This window comes from Schistocerca americana, chromosome 8, assembly GCF_021461395.2.
Source record: "Schistocerca americana isolate TAMUIC-IGC-003095 chromosome 8, iqSchAmer2.1, whole genome shotgun sequence".
Lineage (NCBI taxonomy): Eukaryota > Metazoa > Arthropoda > Insecta > Orthoptera > Acrididae > Schistocerca > Schistocerca americana.
In genome coordinates this window covers 67,658,571-67,680,030 of record NC_060126.1, presented here as the reverse complement: position 1 = coordinate 67,680,030, position 21,460 = coordinate 67,658,571, and the positions used below count along the sequence as shown (strand labels likewise).

Here is a 21,460-nt window from a genome sequence, read left to right as displayed (position 1 = left end):
AGTTTCTGAAGAAGAGACATTTGTTAACATCGTGTATGGATTTAAGTGTCAGGAAGTCTTTTCTGAAAGTATTTGTATGGAGTGTAGCCATGTATGTATGTGAATCATAGACGATAAATAGTTTAGGCAAGAAGAGCATAGAAGCTTTCGAAATATGGTGCTACAGAAGAATGCTGAAGATCAGATGGGTAGGTCACATAACTAATGAGGAAGTACTGAATAGGATTGGGGAGAAGAGAAGTTTGTGGCACAACTTGACTAGAAGAAGGGATCGGTTGGTAGGACATGTTCTGAGGCATCAAGGGATCACCAATTTAGTACTGAATGGCAGCGTGGAGGGTAAAAATCATAGAGGGAGACCAAGAGATGAATACACTAAGCAGATTCAGAAGGATGTAGGTTGCAGTAGGTACTTGGATATGAAGCAGCTTGCACAGGTTTCGATATCTGTAAAAATATCTTGTTCAGAAGTAGTGGGCCCTGAAAATTTTTGCAAACAGTTACAAAATTATTTTCACAAATATAATAAAATATTAACAGAAAATATGTGTGTGGTAAGCTTACCGCTTGTACACTCATGTGATGTAACAAATGAGTACACTTAACTCACAAATATTTTTTATAAATATTTTATTATGTTTGTAAAACTAATTTTCTAGCTGTATGTATACGTTTTTAGAGCCCACTTCTTCTGAAGAAGACATTTTTACAAATATCGAAACCCAGATCAAGGACTGATAATCATTTATTTGCAACTGGTTGGCTGAGTTTTCAACCTCTTCAGATTTACACAGTTGCTGTTTCGCAGCCATGCTTACCACACACACACACATATATATATATATATATATATATATGCGGCATGTTGTTGGGCCCATCTGTACCGCGCTGCATGGTGTCGTGTTTGCAATGGACCTCGCCACGGACGTTGGTAGTGAAGTTGCGCATCATACAGCCTATGGGGCACAGTTTGAGCCGTAACACAACATATCGTGGGTGTACGAAAAACATGGTGGCGTTCCTGTCAGTGTTCCTCCGAGCCATAATCCGTAGGTTCCGGTCACCCAGTGCAGTAGCAGCCCTTTGGCGGCCTAAGCGAGGCATGTCATCGTCAGTTCCTGTCTCTCTGTATCTGCTCCATGTCTGAACAACATCGCTTTGGTTCACTCCGAGACGCCCTTGTTGAGAGCCCTTCCTGGCGCAAAGTAACAATGCGGACAATATCGAACCGCGGTATTGACCGTCTAGGCGTGGTTGAACTATAGACAACACGAGCCGTGTACCTCGTTCCTGGTGGAATGACTGGAACTGATCACTGTCGGACCCCCTCCGTCTTATAGACGCTGCTCGTGCATGGCTGTTTACATCTTTGGGCGGGTTTAGTGATATCTCTGAACAGTCAAAGGGACTTTGTCGGTGATACGATAATCACAGTCAACGACTATCTTCAGGCGTTCTGGGAGTGCTAGTCCTGCAAGGTCGGCAGGAGAGCTTCTGTAAAGTTTGGAAGGTAGGAGACGAGGTACTTGCGGAAGTAAAGCAGTGATGAGGGGGCGTGAGTCGTGCTTGGGTAGCTCAATTGGTAGAGCACTTGCCCGCGAAAGGCAATGGTCATGAGTTCGAGTCTCGGTCCGGCACACAGTTTTAATGTGCCAGGAAGTTTCATATCAGCGCACACTCCGCTGCAGAGTGAAAATCTCATTCTGGATACTGTGACTGTGATAAAATATCCACAGTCAACGTCTATCTCCAGGAATTCTGGGAACCGGGATGATGCAAAACTTTTTTTGATGTGTGTATCTTACACAAATATCTTTCTAGATGCTGGACGGTTGTGGGAACTCCAATTTTGCAATCAGTCGACGTTTGATCTTTCATTTATTCGCAGGAATGACACTACATTTGTTTATGGTGACGATCATATGCCGGCCTTCTGCGGGTCTTCCTGGATATCGTAAGAGCTCATTAACGAAGTGACTACCCTGCATACTGCTGCAGCGTCTGAGAAGTCTGTAGGGTCTCGTTTTTCTTGTGATTACCGTAGTGGTCTTCATTCCTGAACGTCGTACGAAGTTAACAGCTGCTGGCGCAGTTTAGAGCGTTGATACCTGCCCACGTGGAGTTACTGGAGGTACGTACTGTGGCTGGGCGGTGCGCCAGGCAGCAGCATTCCACCACGGCTCAGGTACGGAAATGATCGGTGGCCGCAGTCGCTGAGCGCACTGCTCGTTTGACGTGGCGACTCTCCCCCAGCACGCAGCACTCTGTGGCTGTGCGCTTGGATAGTGAACAGTGGCTCCGGTGACAGGGAAGGAAACGTCACCAACTTAACCTAATATTTTACGGAATTAAAAGCACTGTATCAGATATCAGCCCCGCCAATCGATCTCGCGCGAAAATTTTGGCCATAATTCTGATACCACGCAGTTACGACGTTCTGAGAGTAGAGCTTTTAAACTTTAGCGTGCACCGGTTGTTTGTCACCCGCTCTGCCCCACTGCCGCCGCCTTATGGCCGAACGCCAAGTACTGAAAGCGAAGGGCAACTGGAGTCCTGCTACTGGCGTGACGACAAAGGCGAGGGAATATTAAGGCGGATTGGCTCACAAATGCCGAACGTGTTTTTATATTCTGTTCTAGAACGTTGTTTTACGGAAAAAGTCGCGAAAAGAGTACGCAAAATGTCATTATCGCACACACATATACATTTAATACTATTTAAAATGCACCGGGTGGTCACAAGCAGAATGAAACTTTACACTAGCGTCCAGCGTGCTCTGTAATTATCGGATGCTAGCGAAACTTGGTAGATATGCTAATGCGTTGACGAGTAGCCGATTTAAGTTGGAAAAAATTACTTTCAATTTTGGACACCAGGTGAAAATCTGGCGCTGTGAATGCAAGAAAAATTTATAGAAATATTTCTATATATAACTGATTAGGAACAACCCGTGGGCAGAAGAGGTAAAACAGGTGAGAAAGTAATAATGTTGATCTTATTATTAAACTTGAAGTAAGACAGTCCTGGTTGCGCAATCCTTTGTATTTACAGGAACTGAGGCGTTTCGCCCTTTTGGGGCAACATTAGGCTGGCGTATGGGTGAAAAATGACACTTGTGAGAGATGTGCAGATTGAGGTGAGGAAATGGAGTCAATATAAAAACACAAAAGAGGTAAAGTTCCACGCAGTGCAGACGTCTCTGCAATTAACAGTAATAGTGAAGATAAAATTTTAAATGGAACCATCTTCCTAGCGTCATGAGATGCATAAAAGCATTACAGAACCTGGAATCGGGAATACAATTACAAGTACACGATCTGGTGAACAGGAAAACTATGACAAACCAAGAAAAATTTAAGAAATCAGGCGCATTCCGCCGTACACAGCGTGGAGCGTTGGCTACAGCTGCCAAATAGCAGATAATGCGGTCGAGAACAGGATCCATCAACCCTCAAAGGCGGCCATACATACATAGAGCCATAGAGACACGATTATACGACCGTAGTAGCAGACATTAAAGGTAGGTGGCGTCGTTTAACCAATGTGCTTACAAAAAGCGATTGCATAACTATATTATATACGCACATAGGTTCAAGAACACAGGATTAGTACGGGTAAAAGCAAGCCTATAAAGGGTAATTTAAATACATCCTGCCAGACAGTAAAACTTAAAGTGAGGCTAAAGCCAGTTAAAAGATAAGGAGTTAAAAAGGTAGCGTCACATTCACAATAAAAGCTTTGGTGCGTTGGAATAGTATCGTAATATCATACTAATACTGGTTTCTGCTAACCAATTGATCAATAAAATACATTTCCCTGTACTGGAGTATTTCAGAATTTTGACTCCCTCTAAAAAATCATTATTCTTGCACTAAATTCAACTTCAATAATCTGAGGATGCCCCAGCAGGCTGAAACGCGTATTTTCCTGAAAATAAGAAAGATTTTGAACTGAGACTGTCTTATTTCAAGAAATTCATAGCTGGTTGCTGTATCAGGCGCCCAGTATGGAATGGAACCAATTTTATTATTAACCCTCATTTACACATATTGTCCATTACGAGCACCTGTGACGCCTACGAGATGCTGCATCCGTAAAACGACGCGACCAACAGTTGCTCGCAGCAGTTCCGGTTGAATCTGAGAACGTGTTCCTGTATACTGGCCTTCAGATCAGGTAGACACCATACGTATTCTTTTAGATACCCCCAGAGTCAAAAGTCACACGGATTCAGATCAGGTAATTCTTGTAGACCATGCATCTGGTAAATCTCTGTGCATAACACTTTCGTGGAATGTTGTATTGAGCAGATCTGTCACTGCGCGAGCGACATGTTTCCCCATCTTTCCCGGAAACAATGGTTTCCACACAGTTGCGCTCTTCCAAAGCAGGAATCAGGCGCTGTACAAGAAGGCCTTGATAATGTGCGGACGTCACGGTACGCCTGATAGGCACTCTAGATGTACTCTCTTCAAAGAAGAAAGGACCGATTGTGAATCAACATGACACAGTTAATACAGGGAGCGCAATGGCTCTTCGTACACAACTCGTGGTTTAACAGCAGCTACCGAAATTCGGCAGTACTGTGTATTCACTGCACCCTATAACATAAAATGAACCTCGTCAATCCGGCCGGGATGGCCGAGAAGTTCTAGGCGCTACAGTCTGGAACCGCGCGACCGCTACGGTCGCAGGTTCGAATCCTGCGTCGAGCATGGATGTGTATGATGTCCTTAGGTTAGTTAGGTTTAAGTAGTTCTAAGTTCTATGCGACTGATGACCTCAGAAGTTAAGTCCCATAGTGCTCAGAGCCATCTGAACCATTTTTTAAAAAGGTCGTTTTCCATTTGATGGCAGAAAAATTGCATGTTGGTCACCACATTTACTTGGACAATTATTATAACAGTTTTCATTTAGCTACAGCTCTGTTGAACATAAAAACACTTTCCACAGGCACTCTGAAATAAAATAGGAAATATACCCCCGAAGACGTTGTATCGGCAAAACTTGGGAGCGCAGAGACAATTGCGTGGTATTCTAATGGAGTTATGATTGGGAAATGGAAGGATCGACGAGAGGTTTCCTACAATCCAGAATATTTCCAGGCCACATGTCATCAGCTACGTTTCGGACTAGAAACCAAAGAGCAAATCTAGCGCATTGCTGCCGATCATGAGCCTTCAGTTGCAGCACGGTCTGGATCCTGTATGGGTACCAGTATAAAGTCAACCGCAAAACTTTCCGTACTGTCGACTATGGGACAGACAATTCTCGTGTTCCGCACGAGCACCAGCGCTATCCAGCGCTCACGCTGTACGCTCAGTTACAGCATCAGCGCCTTCCAGTAGGATGGGACGCCTACATCTTCCAGGTGTCGCACCACGCTCACCCGTATTTTTCGAATTCCGTTATCGCCTTCTTTGCACTGTAATTGCTGCCGTTCACACAAAGCAATTTTACTAACAGCGTACGGTATGTCTTGTCGACATCCATACCGTTCACTCAAGTTGTGGCTTGTCAGCGTACAGCACCAGATTTGCACGTTGTGGTCAAAAATGGAACTAATTTTTTTCCAGTGTAAATCGGTTCCACATTTACGCATTAGAATATCTACCAAGTTTCTCTGCCAGACGGTAATTACAGCCTACACTGAGCTTCGTGAGTAACCGTACTTTAATTATAACCACATGGTATATGTAAAGAGGAATGATAAGATAACGTTGGGCTACACAAAGAATAACTCGAAAACCACGGCCTCCACCGAAAACGTATCACACTAGAAAATTTGACTATATCACATTACCTACAAAAACGGTCCTGTTCATTTTTTCTGTAGGACCAATAGTTTGCAAGTAACGAGCGACAGATTGTGAAAATTTCTTGTGTGGTTTTTTCAGGTACTACGGGTTACAGAAGACCTATTGGTAAAGACAGCTGAATCACAGCGAATAAACTTAAAGAACTGAAGAATTACCGTGAAATGGAGTCACTTACTTTCGATTTACAATCTAATCATTCCAATCATGCTGAAGAATACCGCAACTCCTGCAAATTCACTTCACTTTCAGAGTGCCAGCTTTTCAATCAAAAAAAAAATAACGCCACAACAGCGATGTTAATTATTAAACAGTGCTACACCATTCCTTTATTGACATAGTCACTCGTTCTCTAATTTATACTGCATTTGTGATTGGCAACATGTAATGTTACGAGTATGTGGGCGAGTTATTCGTCCGCCCATGCCTGATAGTGGGGAGAGACGAACTCGTTACACGGCTGAACGCTAGTCGATCGTTTCAGTTCCAGGCGAGCTTAGGTTCAGAGACAACGAGAGCGTCGCCGGAAACACGGGGAAGTCCCCGAGCTGAGAGTTTGGACGGCCGATGCTCGCAGTGCCTTTGTGGAGTGTCGGGCAGTCTTCACGATGGACAAGTTACAGCTCTCTGAGATTCGACAATATCTCACGTCAAATATAACGCAAATCTGAATACATCAATGATCCCAGGTAAATGATGGGTATCCAATGGCACAACACATTTCGGTTCCTTTAGAACTACAGAAGATCATATTTCACAGTGAATAAACATTTTCGTGATGAACCTCTGAATTGACGATGTTTAATCATTTCATGTGAGTTCAGCAACTGTATCTCAGATGATAGCATTGCACTGAAGCTATCGTCCCTGAAAGTTAAGTGGCTATATCTATTTTATTTATTGATTTACGACGAGTTTTACTTCGCTTTCATTACGCAACCATTTGTCAGAAAGTTCTATTCTCCAAATTTACACAGCAAATGAATACAGTATCAATCCCTCATATTTTGTCATACGTGTGTATTTATTTACTGAACAGTTTAGTAATTTGCCAGTCAGTTAAGTGGTGGTCGCATGTGATGTTAAAAACTGTGCTAATTTACAACTGGTCAGTCGCATGTGTTATTTCACACCACAACAGAAAAGAGAACCAAAAGATGCTCCTGTCAAGAAACCATACGTAATTGTTTAAACAAAGTTTAGTGATAATCTTTATTACTTTAACGTGAGCTCATTTGCACAAGAATAGTGGTTTATTTATTTTTGGACAAAGCTTTATTTTTAATTGTTATAAATTATATGAGTGAGACAGAGTGCTAATAATATTTATTAACGTAAATATTGTTGTAACACATGAGTTTAGTTCAGGAAGTGATGATGTTGAATCAAATCATGTCGGTAAAGGGTTGAGAACGATATGTTCTTAGTGGGGATGGCCTTCAGCCAATGAGAGTCGGAGAGTGGCAAAACACTGCTGGACTCAAGTGCGGGCTGGCACTTGCCAAGTGAGGAGCTCAAGGTAGCCACTCTGGACAATTTACGTCGAGTTCTTGAAGCAAGCAGACGTGGCTACAGTAACGTGCACGACTCGGTCTTGCAGGCGACTGGTTCTGAGGCTGAACGGCCGCTACCCTACCTTAACTTCTAAACGGACGTTATACACTACAAGCCATTGAAATTCCTACACCAAGAAGAAATGCAGATGATAAACGGGTATTCACAGGACAGATATATTATACTAGAACTGACATGTGATTACATTTTCACGCAATTTGGGTGCAGAGATGCTGAGAAATCACTACCCATAACAACCACCTCTTGCCCTAATAGCGGCCTTGATACGCCTGGGCATTGAGTCAAACTCGCTTGGATGGCGTGTACAAGTACAGCTGCCCATGCAGTTTCAACACGATACCACAGTTCGTCAAGAGTAGCGACCAGCTTATTGTGACGAGCCAGTTGTTCGGCCACCATTGACCAGACATTTTCAGTTGGTGAGAGATCTGGAGAATGTGCTAGCCAGGGCAGCAGTCGAACATTTTCTGTATCCAAAAAGGACCGTACAGGATCTGCAACATGCGGTCGTGCATTATCCTGCTGCAATGTAGGGTTTCGCAGGGATGGAATGAACGGTAGAGCCACGGGTCGTAACACATCTGAAATGTAACGTCCACTGTGAAAATTGCCGTCAATGTGAACAAGAGGTGACGGAGACGTGTAACCAATGGCACCCCATACCATCACGCCGGGTGATACGCCAGTATGGCAACGACGAATACACGCTTCCAGTGGGGATTCAGAGCGATGTCGCCAAACACGGATGCGACCATCATGATGCTGTAAACAGAACCTGGATTCATCCGAAAAAATGACGTTTTGCCATTCGTGCACCCAGGTTCGTCCGTGAGTACACCATCGCAGGCGCTCCTGTCTGTGATGCAGCGTCAAGGGTAACTGCAGCCATGGTCTCCGAGCTGATAGTCCAAGCTGCTGCAAACGTCATCGAACTGTTCGTGGAGATGGTTGTTGTCTTGCAAACGTCCCCATCTGTTGACTCAGGGATCGAGACGTCACTGCACGATCCGTTACAGCCATGCGGATAAGATGGCTGTCATCTCGACTGCTAGTGATACGAGGCCGTTGGGATCCAGCACGGCGTTCCGTATTACCCTCCTGAACCGACCGATTCCATGTTCTGCTAACAGTCATTGGATCTCGACGAACGCGAGCAGCAATGCCGCGATACGATAAACAGCAATCGCGATAGGGTACAATCCGACCTTTATCAAAGTCGGAAACGTGACGGTACGCATTTCTCCTCCTTACACGAGGCATCACAACAACGTTTCAGCAGGCAACGCCGGTCAACTGCTGTTTGTGTATGAGAAATCGGTTGGAAACTTTCCTCGTGTCAGCACGTTGTAGGTGTCACCACCGGCGCCAACCTTGTGTGAATGCTCTGAAAAGCTAATCATTTGCACATCACAGCATCTTCTTCCTGTCGGTTAAATTTCGCGTCTGTAGCACGTGATCTCCGTGGTGTAGCAATTTTAATGGCCAGTAGTGTACTTCGAGAGGTCTGAATGTGCTACAGAGTAGTATTCGTACCTTTTTCCGCCTGGTTTACGGATCTGAGAATGGACGGAGTGCGAGCTGCTATTCTTCGTATCGCACGTGTTAATTTGTGAATCGTTACATCGAAGTGTGACCTGTTTTCAGCTGGTGAATCTTTCGTGTATCGGATCACGAAATGGACTTAAGTTTCGCTAGTCTTCGATGACTGTTTGACGATCTTGCTATCTTTCCCGTAACGCTCTCAACGTAATTTTACTGCATTTGATAAGAGTATTTTCTGTCTTCATTTTGATTGACTACCGTACGACCGCTTCCTGTTTATTTCAACGTCCTTTCTCGAGTAAACATGAAACTAGATAATTGTCTGTAGTCTTCATCAATCGCAGACGTTAGAATAGAACTTTTGTTACTAAATTATTCATTTAAGTTTTATTTTGTATTTTTGTGTATTTTACCAACCCGCAATTCTAGCCGATGCATAGACTATTTGACTGGAGGATCACAGCTACAAATTATTATTTGCAGTTAATTAGCTGAGGGGCAATAAAGCAGACGTGCGCGGCTCGACCCTACAACTACATCGAGCTATTCTTTTTAAACGAAGCCATGTGTAGCTCCATCACCTAAAGTACGGGTAAGCACAGGTGAAGACTCAATTGATTTGCTCGTACGGACTGCTGTTTGGAGGAGCAATTACCCTAGAAGTAACCGTTAGATACCGTCACCAACATAAAGTTGTTCAAAACAAAGAGATCCGCCTCAGTTGCGAAATGTTACTGGTCAGTTCCAGCGTGGCCTCTGCGATTAATCGACCGCTTTCCACGATGTGGGGCCGGGGCTGTTCCTCAGCAAAGTAAAGTAGCTTGACATGGTACCACGGTACCCCAGCTTTTTATGTTTGACCGTGCCTTATTCTGGCATGTATTAGTTTATTTTATGCTTCTGAAGAAGGCTAGATTGCTCTAGCTGAAACCTTGGTAAAGATCAGTAACATTTCGCAATTGAAGCGGATTTTCGACATATTAATTTATCACAATTGCTGACAGGACTGCAACATGTTAAAAATTCTTAAAGAGATCTCTGTCATCAACCACTGAGTAGGAACCGCGCACATTGACACAATAAACACAGCACTACCGCTGCTCGATTCACCGACATTATGAAAATCATCCTCTCGTCCTTTCCGCTCGGCGGTGCTTTGCGCTCTGGCTTTAGGCGATTGCGAGTGACAACTGGTGCTTGCGAATGTTTAAAAGGTGTACTCTCGAGGTGTAATTCCGCGTCATCATAATTATAACAAGAAATTTAGTGCGCTATCGATTGCTGGGGCTGACGTCTCGCCAGTGTGACTGTTCCGCCCCGCCAGGTTGGAGGTGTTCCGGCGCCGGCACGAGGCCACTACCCACCTGAGTCCGGGGAGACGGGCGCCCCGCCGGCCAGCAGCGTGCTGTGGCGCACGGCGCGCGGCGGGCTGCGCAGCTCCGACGTCAGCGACGACGTGATGCTGGGCAGCCGGATGTCCAGGTGCGAGCCCTTCTCCGTCACGATCTGCGGACACGTCACAAGTCACGACTCGTCAAGGCGGCACCTCTGACACAGGGCCCCCGCGTACTCGTCACCGTCCATTTCTCGTATACGAGTACACAGGACTGGTCTAGAAATGAAAATGACAGACGTTGGAGCTCCATATGGCCAAGCGTTTATAGAAAATAATATTCTCGACGACCATTATGTTGACACGGGTTCCGTGCAGCGGATGGCACAGCGGAAGTAGCACACTACGGTAATCCAGGGGTCAATTTCTACGTTCCTTACACTGCAAATAAACCTAAACAATGCTCAGTATACACCGAGGTCACGAAACGGCACGCTGTGCCATGTTTTATGTTTCATGAGACCACAAGGTCAGCCGGGTCCAGGGTCCGTCCAGGGTCCAAAAGTCAGCATGGCGGCGTCACTGTCCCGCTGAGATAGTTGTCCTTTTAGGACACTATCTGGGCAAGCACCCACGCCAGCACGTATAGCGATTTTAAAATTAGAGTGTCATGCAGTGACAGATTTTTTCCTTCTATGTGTATAAACGGAGATACCAGTAAATCTTTCTTAGTCAGCACAATGTCGTGGTTAAATGAGTATTTAAGCACAGGACAACATAGTTCAATACAGTACGGAGTAGGAACTTTATATCCAGGACCGGTGGACGATACTGAAATGGCGGAAAGGGGGAACAATTTTAATGCTAATAGAAGCAACAATATAAGCACAAATGGTAGGCAAGATGCTGCAAATGAAATTAGATTTGGTCAAAATCCAGCATATGGTGACTTAGACCAGGGGCGGGCAGGAGTCCTGCACATGTGTGGTGTACTTGCACGCGTGCAGTTAACAGGTGTTCCGCGTGCACACAGGGGCAAGCTGGCCACCCGCTTATCTCCCCTCCCCACCATACCTTCTGTCTGCTCCTTCGTCTGTAATGCGTTTTGTTTCCTAGCTTGCTTTATTGAGTGAATGAATAAGGTTAGTAGGAGTGCTTGAAAGAAATCATGGTTTGAAAGAGTACCTATTACCTACGATACGTTTTATTTAATTATCACAGGTGGAGTTTACAATACATTTAATGTCTGGAACAAAATTTCTACATACAGACAAACACAAACAGTTACGTAAATTTTCATCACTGATGTTTGCTCTTAACCGAGACTTATTAATTCAGCAAATGGTTTTCCAGCTCTAGCTATATTAAGCGCAGCCTTATAACTTGCACATGCCGCTGGGCTATTATTGTTGTCGTCCTGAAAACTTGAAAACAGTGCTCCATAAAATGTTAGATCAGTTAGATGAGAGACATGACGAGAGAAAGTCGCAGATCTCTCGTGACAACAGCAACTACGACAAATTCAAATGGCTCTGAGCACTATGGGACTTAATTGCTGTGGTCATCAGTCCCCTAGAACTTAGAACTACTTAAACCTAACTAACCTAAGGACATCACACACATCCATGCCGGAGGCAGGATTCGAACCTGCGACCATAGCGGTCGCGCGGTTCCAGACTGTAGTGCCTAGAACCGCTCGGCCACTCCTGCCGGCCAACTACGACAGATTCATCTGGTATCGTCAGATCGCTCTTCTTAAGCTCAGTCAATTCCACATCCGCTCAGAATCCGACAATAAATTGTACTCGACCTTGTGAAATTTATTATTATGGCCTTCAATACTAAACTTCTGTTGACCAGCGAGAATACTGGCACATATTAAACATTTCGAATTTTCACGTTTTTGCACAAAGAAAAAATGATTCTCCCATTACTTTTTAAAAGATAGCAAATCTCCACTTCTCCGTTTCTTGAAATACAACGTCCACTACGTAGTGCTCGCTTCGCATCAGCGTCCGCAGCTTAGCCTGGCACTACACTGCAGCAACCTGCTTGCTGTCGCCACAGCCCCGGACGACGGTTGAACGCGAGCAGCACACGTGCAGCGCTGTGCGCTCATGAGCCGCGTGCAACGTTTGCCCGCCCCTGACTTAGACGAAGAAGTTGAATTTGAATTGGAGCCAAAGGCGGCAGAAGAAGCCAATAGTGGTTTACGCCAGCGCCATCCTTATCAATACGGTGAGGAAGGTCACACAGCAATAGAAATGGTTACAACTGAAACTACTCCGCTGTTATCTGGAGCGGCTGAAACAGTAGTTGGCGGCGCGACCTTAAGCACCTCGTTATCAACAGGGCAAATAGCTGGCGCTGCTGGTGTAACAGCTTTAGGAAGTGCTGGAGCAGCATACAGAAAAACGAAATTAATTGAAAGAGTGAAAAATAAAGGATTAACGTTACCAGGTAGCGATAATGTTGTCCCTGGAAACCCTATACCTCGAAATATCCTGTCGGAACTACCACCTTTACCCAGCGTAGTGCAGCAGTTCGACATGGCAGGGACTAAAAAAGTCGTTGGAAGTACCCTACAGAAATACCGAGCTATGCTACCTACATTGACGTTCATAGCTGCGAAAATGTTGAAGTAGCAGGATTTTCTATACAAACTGACCTCTCGATCACGCTCCATTAATGGGGTTCACGTCGGGTGATCTAGTTGGTCAAATCATTCGCTCGGATTGTCCAGAACGTTCTTTAAACCAGTCGCGAAAAGTTGTGGCCCGGTGACATAGCGCATTGTCAGACATAAAATTACCATCGTTGTTTGTGAACATGTACTCCACGAATGGCTGCAAATGGTCTCCAACTACCAAACACAACCATTTCCAGTCAATGATCGGTTCAGGTGGACCAGAAGTCCATTCCATCACTCCACACCTTTGCCTAGCCACCGCCAGATTGACAGCTTCAGTCCACGGCTTTGTGGGGTCTGAGCCAGACTCGAAGGCTACACTCGCCAGCTGAAATCGTGACTCGCTGACCAGACCACGGTTTTCCAGTTGTCTAGAATTCAACCGACATAGTCACGTGCCCAGGAGAGGCGCTGCAGGCGATCTCGTGTTGTTAGCAGAAGCACTCACGTCCATCGCCTGCTGCCTTAGCTCATTAACGCCAGATTTCCCCGTACTGCTCTCACGGATGCCTTAGGCGTACGTCCTACATTGGTTTCTGCAGCTATTTCACGTAGCGTTATGTGTCTGTTTATAACTGACAATGTTGTGACTTGGCAAGACAGCCAAGCCACTAGGAGGAAGCCGAAAGGCACGCGTTTAAGCTCACGCAGGCTGGCATGAGGTCTGGAACAGGACAAGGTAATTAATATAGCCAATAACGTACGTAGCTGCAGGAATACTTAACTTTAATCCACAATTGGTGAACATCGGTCTGACGGTACATGCATCACAAGATAAATAGCAAATGATAATGGCGCCTTGCTAGGTCGTAGCAAATGACGTAGCTGAAGGCTATGCTAACTATCGTCTCGGCAAATGAGAGCGTAATTTGTCAGTGAACCATCGCTAGCAAAGTCGGCTGTACAACTGGGGCGAGTGCTAGGACGTCTCTCTAGACCTGCCGTGTGGCGGCGCTCGGTCTGCAGTCACTGATAGTGGCGACACGCGGGTCCGACGTATACTAGCGGACCGCGGCCGATTTAAAGGCTACCACCTAGCAAGTGTGGTGTCTGGCGGTGACACCACAGACAACACTACGCAGACTGAGCTGCTCTCGGGTGTTAAGTTAAGGCCATCCGCCACTGCGTTGTTCGTGGCGAGAGGAAGTGCCTGAAATTTGGTATTTTCGGCACACTCTTAACACTGTTGATTTAGGAATATTGATTTCTCCCACGATTTCCGAAATATGTTATCCTGTGCATCTAGCTCCAACTACCATTCCGTCTTCAGAGTATGTTATTGGCCGTCGTGCGGCCATAATGACGTCGGTAACGTTTCCACTTCAATCCCCCATCTCAGTACGTATGACAGCTCCGCCAATGTTCTGCCCTTATATATATTGTGCACGCGATATTACCGTGATCTGTATATGTGCATAACTTTCGTCACCTACGTTTACGTACCCTTCAAAATGTAACGGAGGTGTGTTCCAAGCAGAGAGCACTCACTGGGTTTCTTTTGGCGGAAAATCGGAGCATCGCAGATTTCCATAGGGGCTTGCAGAATGTTTACGGACACCCAGTAATGAACAAAAAGCACGGCGAGCCATTGCGCCAGGCGCCTGTCACCATCGCGCAAGGTCCCGCAAACCTGTGCTATCTCCCGCCTGCCGCCCACAGCTGTGACTCATGGAGTGTTGGAACGTGCGGATACTCTCATTCTAGGTGATTGACAAATCACAACCAAACACCTCCATGCTCATCTGTGACTCATGGAGTGCTGGAACGTGCGGACACTCTCATTCTAAATCATTGACGAATCACAACCTAACACCTGGATTCTCAACTGGGCGTCTCTGCTGATACTGCTAACACACTCGTCCACCACTTGTGGTACTCAAAGGTCTGTGCCCGCTGCGTTCTTCGTCACCTAATAGCAGTTCATAAACAGCAACGATAGACGATCTGTGCGGAACTGCTTGCAGCGTTTCGAGGCTGAGCGTGACAATCTTCCGTCTAACATTTTCACAGGCAATGAAACAAGTGTTCATCACTTCCAACAAGACACAAAACGGCTCTCAGTGGAGGTGCCCCACTTTTTCTAAGGAAAAGTTGAATGACATCCGCACCCTCTGCCGGTAAAGTTATGCCGGCTGTCCAGCAGTTATCCTGTTTGATGTTCTCCCTCATTATGCAACGATCAACTCTGAAGTGTTTTGAATTTCTCGCAGCTAATTCAAGAAACTGCTTTTACGTGTTCGCCGCCACAAAAATGAAACGAAATTCTCCTTCTCTTAGACATCGCCTCACATAAATCTGCCCACGAAACTCCAGTGAACTGTTCTTCTTCATCCACCCTACAGCCCAGATTTCACACCTTCCGACTTCAGTCTGTTTGGCTCAACGAAGGATGCGCTTCACGGGAAGCAGTATGTGGGCGGTGGGGAGGTTAGTGATGCAGCAAGAGGTCGACGAGTGTAGTGGAACCATGCGGGGATGCAGGATCTCCCAGCTGTATGTCGAACTGAACACGGATAGTGTTGAAAAGTGGAGTTTTGTAGCCAAAAGAGTGGGGAGTAATATGGTGTATTGTAATACTGAATAAAGCCAACATACTTTCAGAAAAGTTGCATTTCTTAATTTCTTCCTGAACGCCCCACGGAAAAAAAAAAAAAAAATCCGCAGAAGTAGTAGTTTTCTTGTAACCTTGCAAAGTCATAAACGCCGCATTTTTGCAGTTACATGCTTATTTTAAAGCTTCTGGAAAAACAAACTTGGATCACATTCGTAACATAAGGCACTCTCTCATCACACAGTTTGGCAGCAAAGCATGCGCTTAACGAATCATTTCGTCAAATACTGGCGAGAATAGCTGGCGCTGTACAGGTAAGTGTATCTTCGTGTCTTCGTGCAGTCTTCTCCGTATATGATTTCTCTTTCGGTGATACAAGTTCAGTTTTGAAGCTCTTCGATCAAATTCTTTACCTAGCGAAAAAAACCGATATCGCAGGGTTGCACTAGCTCTGTGCGTTTGAGAGAGGGGAAATATGGGGGGGGGGGAAATTATTTTAATAGTGCACGGTGGCCGTCCTTCATCATCTTGAAAAATCTTGTCGTATTATTTTGGATTTGCTTATCTTCCCTATGACTCGATGAACAGAAGAAATTTATTGTTGTACACGTAGAGATTCGTCAAGTCGGTCAAAAACCTTTCGTATAATGCTGCTGTAATTTTACCAGATTTTGGGAAAATAATCACGACATTCCTGTATTTTGGCGCATATGCGTCCACCGTTATTTGAATCCTCAGAGTAGAATGTTGCCAATAATTTTACAGAGACGTTTATAGCTTACTGCGCTGTATACAAATTACTTCGTTCCCATTTCACATCATTTGCAGTGTAAGCAGCGTAAAAATAGAACACTAAAAATATGCTTCTGTACAGTGACTCGAACCTGCAACCCTTGGATCATTGTTCTGTGCTTTCTCCGCTGCACCAACCACTGCCTTAATACAGACCAACCTAAGTAGCTAGTGCCTCGCCCAACCGGCGCCAAAAAACCAATTTTTTTCTAGAAGTCTGTCCACTTGGAGTTCTTACCTCTGTAATTTTCATTCCTGGTTAATATACCGTACATTTGCATTAAGTCGGTGATGACGAATAGGCGAGGTTCCCTTGCCGGTTTGCAGTTTTATCTGCACTCTGTTTTAGGTGATAATGAAATAGATGTGTCACGACCATTTACCAACTCTTCTGTAAAATCTGCAAATTTTGTATGTGGACATGACCACGACAACCAACCAGCCAATTGACGTGATTCCAGGTTTCCTAAATTATTGGGGAGAAGCATTTAACCTTTGTTTGGAATAATTGGCTCATCCAGTTATTTTACAAGAATGTCTGACCAGCCAGCCAAGTTCGTTTGGAAACCGTCATCATACGTCATCGTTTGAAGAGAAGTTTTTTGCAAAGAGTGTATGGCTAATGGTAGCTTTTGATTTTGTACAGTTGAATGTGAATGCATGTGGGAATGAATAACTGAGACAGATTTCAACAAAGGTTTGTCTCTAAATACAAAGCTCACTGATATCATAATATGTCAGTAATACTCACCTAGCATATTCTTTTTTAGTTCAGCCACAGGCATATCCTAACCGTATCAGAGGAAATGCGAGATTCTCTGTCGACAGCTTATTTTAAATGGTTAACGACTGAACTGCGGCAGACGACGCGTTTTGTAGCTATGAATTTAAACTGGTGTCTTAAGCTACTCACAATCTCGTGATGTGCAATGTATCCGACAAAACGACTGTCAACAATATGCGGCGGAATTAAACTCACGATCGCTTTTGCCACGGCGATTAAAGCGAACCTCTACGAGTAAACTCAAGACAGAAAAATATCAGGGTAAGAACGAACTGTAATTTCTAAACTATCCCTACACTGGCTACACGAACTGCCGCTTTACCAACTGATGAGCAGTGGTGTTTGGCACTCGCTTGAAGATTATATGCGATACTGGCAGATTCCAAATGGCAAAAGAAAGATAGGAAAAAAAATAAGGGCAAATAAAAAAGTGAATACAACAATGAAAATGACGTGGCAAACTAGGTATTAAAATCTAAAAAAATAAATTTCATTTAAATCAATTAAATGAAGAAAAATAATAATTAAACTCTTCTGATGAGACTTAGAAATAAAAAAAAATTTCACTGTATTAAAGAGTTTCGAATCTGCAAACTTCAACAAAACACTCCGACAATACGACTTTTCGAGTTGTTATTTTTATCACTCACACTCCTGTAGAAAATGTCAGCTGATATCTGAGATTGTGATAACTGAATATGTGACGCTGAATCGTATCTTGTTCAGAAGTCTCCAATAGCGTTTGGTTAGCGCTGTGTATGAAACGCGAGCGCGCGCGCCCGCGCACGCGTTCGCCTGTGTGTGTGTGTGTGTGTGTGTGTATTGTTTTATGGTTATCATGTGTGATGAAATACAAAATTAAAGAGCCACATCCAGGATTCGGAATCCAAACGCAACAAAAAGAGTCAGTCGGACAAGGTGAACTGGCAGTTTGCCAATGGCGATCGGTTCGGGCGTGACGTTGCGCGCTCTCATTGGAGGAAACCAGCTACAACGAGTGAAGTGTCAACTGCCTAGTTTTAACGAGACTATACTGCCTGCTTCATCGCGTAATACACAAGAGTGTCGAAAAATTTTATGCCTACATACGCTGAAACTGACGTCTGTCACTATTCCATTTCCGACCGTTAGTTCTTTACCTAAAAGAACTCAGTTTGTCGTCCAATACCATCCGCACAATTTCACTCTAAAGGATAGGAACACCTCGTATATTGAAGGTTTCTTTCTTTTGCTATATTGTCCTATCGACCACGTAAATAACTGTTTTCCTAACAATTCTTCAAATGGTTCAAATGGCTCTGAGCACTATGGGACTTAACTGCTGTGGTCATCAGTCCCCTAGAACTTAGAACTACTTAAACCTAACTAACCTAAGGACAGCACACACATTCATGCCCGAGGCAGGATTCGAACCTGCGACCGTAGCGGTCGCAAACAATTCTTCATTCGATTTGAGAGTTGTTTCTAAACTTCTGACCACTTTACTCCAGTTTTCTTTTTTGGTTTTCTCTGGCGATGGGAATCTAAAATTTTCATTCTGAACGTATTTTTCAGTCTCCATCAATTTCATACCACTTCTTTTTTTTCTTTTTAAGCCAGTTTCGCTTGGGAAGTTCTTCACCGATTAACGAGTTGAAAAACCCTCTTGCATATGATTTTCTCATTCATCCGAACTAGATGGCAGTATAACATCATCCTACGTTGTCTCATTGTTACATTTAATTGTTCCGTTGTCTTGTACAGGTCTTCATTAGTCATGTTACTGAATTCACCGCTGTGTTTGCCAGCATCAAGGTTTTTCTTAGGATTTTCCTATCTTTCTTTGCCACATTTTCCGTTTCCTCAGTTTTACTCACATCCAGGCATTAGCCTGCTTACAAACGGCCTGGTCTTGTTAGTGTAAGAAAACGTTGTAACTCTGTTTGAGACGACATATCTCACTGTATACATCTTTAGTCAACAGGAAGACCATTTCCATCTTCTTTGCTCTGAGTTGACCAGTCTCCCCGTCACAACCGATCCTCCGTATTACATAATCAGATATTTCAGTTTGGTAACTCTTCTAATTTATCTGTAATCTGTGTACATGATATCTGGTGGAAATTTTGTATTGTCATATATTCTGTGTTTTGTGTAAGACAGTTCTTTTGAAAAAGCTGATTTTTCTTATTGCCATTGGTATATTTCCAGACAGTATTCAAGATAGCACGAAGGGCAGCATCAGACGTAAGCTTTTAGTCTGTTTATTGGAGAGCGTTTTCAGGTAATGTGTAACCATCCTTAGCGCAGTTATTCCCAAGTCATGACGATTCATCATGACTTGATATAATTGCGCTGAGGATAACTACACAGTAGGCAAAATCGATCCACAATAAAGGGATCAAAAATTTACGACCGACGTCACCCCAGTGCTATCTTGGATCCCATTAACGCGATCGTGGAGTATACAGTTCCTGATGGAGAAAACCTGAATCCAGATCGTAATGCAAGATCGTCAGCTGGAGCCAGACACTGAATATTAACAGTCTTGTTTTTATAGCCTAACTGCTCCTGGCCATTTGTTCCATACTTTGTTATTTCTTCTTCCCATTCTCGGATCATCCAAAGCAGCATAAAAACGAACACAATAGGGGCCAGACCATGTCCTTGTCGAGTACCTGAACAACCTGCAAAGCTTCATATATCTCTCCTATCCATTTAATTCATCTTCTTTTAATACTGAGACAAGATGAGTTGCGTTTGCTCATGGCAATACCACATTTCCAAATTAAAGCAAGGAGCATTATGTTTGGTCAAGGCAGAATTTCCATGTTATATTAAGTTGGTGCATAAATTCCCGTTGCTAAGGGTTTATTCATCGATAGTTATTTTTTATTTGTAGTTTACTGTTTCTATTTGAGTATTATTTGGAAATAGTGAGTGTAGGTGAGAACGCTAGAAAACTGAGTGCCAAGTGGAGAAATCGCAACTTTCCGACACATTCTTCTGCTTGAGTTCAGTAGAGGGGTGACAGCGGCGGAGGCAACCAGAAACATTTACGCCACTTATGGGGACAATGTCATTGGACAGAGCACGGCAAGAAAATAGTTTTCTTGTTTTGAGGAGGATCGTTTTGACATTAGTGACTCTCTACGTTCCGGGAAACCTTTGAGGTTTCATGAAGATCGTTTAAACGCATTACGTCACAATGATTAACGTCGGTGGACTCGAAAACTGGCACATGTGATGAACTGTGGTCACTCCACCATCGTGGGACATTTGCAAGCAACGAGGAGGGTTGAAAAATCGAGTGCTCTAAGCTGAAATCGCAAAAATTAATAGGTGGTCATATGAGCATCTCTTCTTACTCGAAGTGAATTGGCTCCTGAACACACCGATCATTTTTATCCTGTATCGCTAGCGGTGACGATAAATGACGTCTTTATGCCAACATAAGTAAAAGAAAGGAATAGCTGAAGCCCCAACAAAGCAGCAACTCACTGTACTTCTGACATTTATTGTCAATAACTAAGACGTGTTGCAGGCACAATCCAGGAACAACGACCAGGAATACCGCTTAAAGTGATGTTATTCGACAATAACGCCCACCCGCTAGACTGGAAAAAAACGCTGTACGTGATTTGGATTGTGAAATTATTCCGCACCCAACTTATTCACCTGACCTTGAGTCCCCAGATTTTCACCTTCTCCGAGCTGTATCGAACAATCTTCTAGGAACTTTCTTTCCTGATCAAAATGCGCTCCGAACATGGCATCACGTGATATCTGCAGTGACGCAATTATCCAGCGTCGGCAAAATGTTGTAAACAGCGAAGGAGAATACGTTGTTGATTAATAAATCCTCTGTTATGTGTCTCTGTTGTGTTTATTAAGGTTATGGAAAAATGTTGTGAAGTTATGCACCAACTTAATGTTCTGGGAAGCAAACGTGGGCAAAAGAGAGGCTGAAACACAGATGTCAACAGAGTAATGTGTGTTTTGCGAAATATAACGATTTGTACTCTGAAATATTTCGAAAACAAGCACTTTTGCTTTTTCCACGTCGACTGTGCTTGGCACTCTGCTTGCTCGCGTTGGTGGCAGCTGCTTCGGAACGCGTGCGATGCGTGAATGGAGCAGCTAGCAGCCGCCGCGGCGCGCCGGTCTATCGGTCGCACCACCAGGGTTCTTCTAATGCAGCCCAACCTGATAGGAAAAGCGCCGCTGTGTCTTCAGGCAAGCACTCGGTTCATACAGTGGCGGCTGTCACGTCCGTTTCTCTTACTTACTGGTGAGTCTTCCGGGTTGTCAGGTAATGGTCTGCCAAACTCTTTCACCCCTAACGGTTTCGTGCAGAGCTGTGTCGGACATCTTCAGACGTACTGACAACGGTGTCCAT

At 44.3% G+C, this 21,460-nt stretch overlaps 1 protein-coding gene across 1 annotated transcript in view; it reads right to left on the bottom strand.

Annotated features, from left to right (window-relative positions):
- LOC124545532 (popeye domain-containing protein 3-like) overlaps positions 1-21,460 on the bottom strand; it is a 124,386-nt gene that overhangs the window by 17,493 nt on the left and 85,433 nt on the right. The window contains exon 7 of the mRNA XM_047124479.1: positions 10,298-10,439. Within this exon, the coding sequence (XP_046980435.1) occupies positions 10,298-10,439 (142 nt within the window). The remainder of the gene's footprint in view (positions 1-10,297; positions 10,440-21,460) is intronic.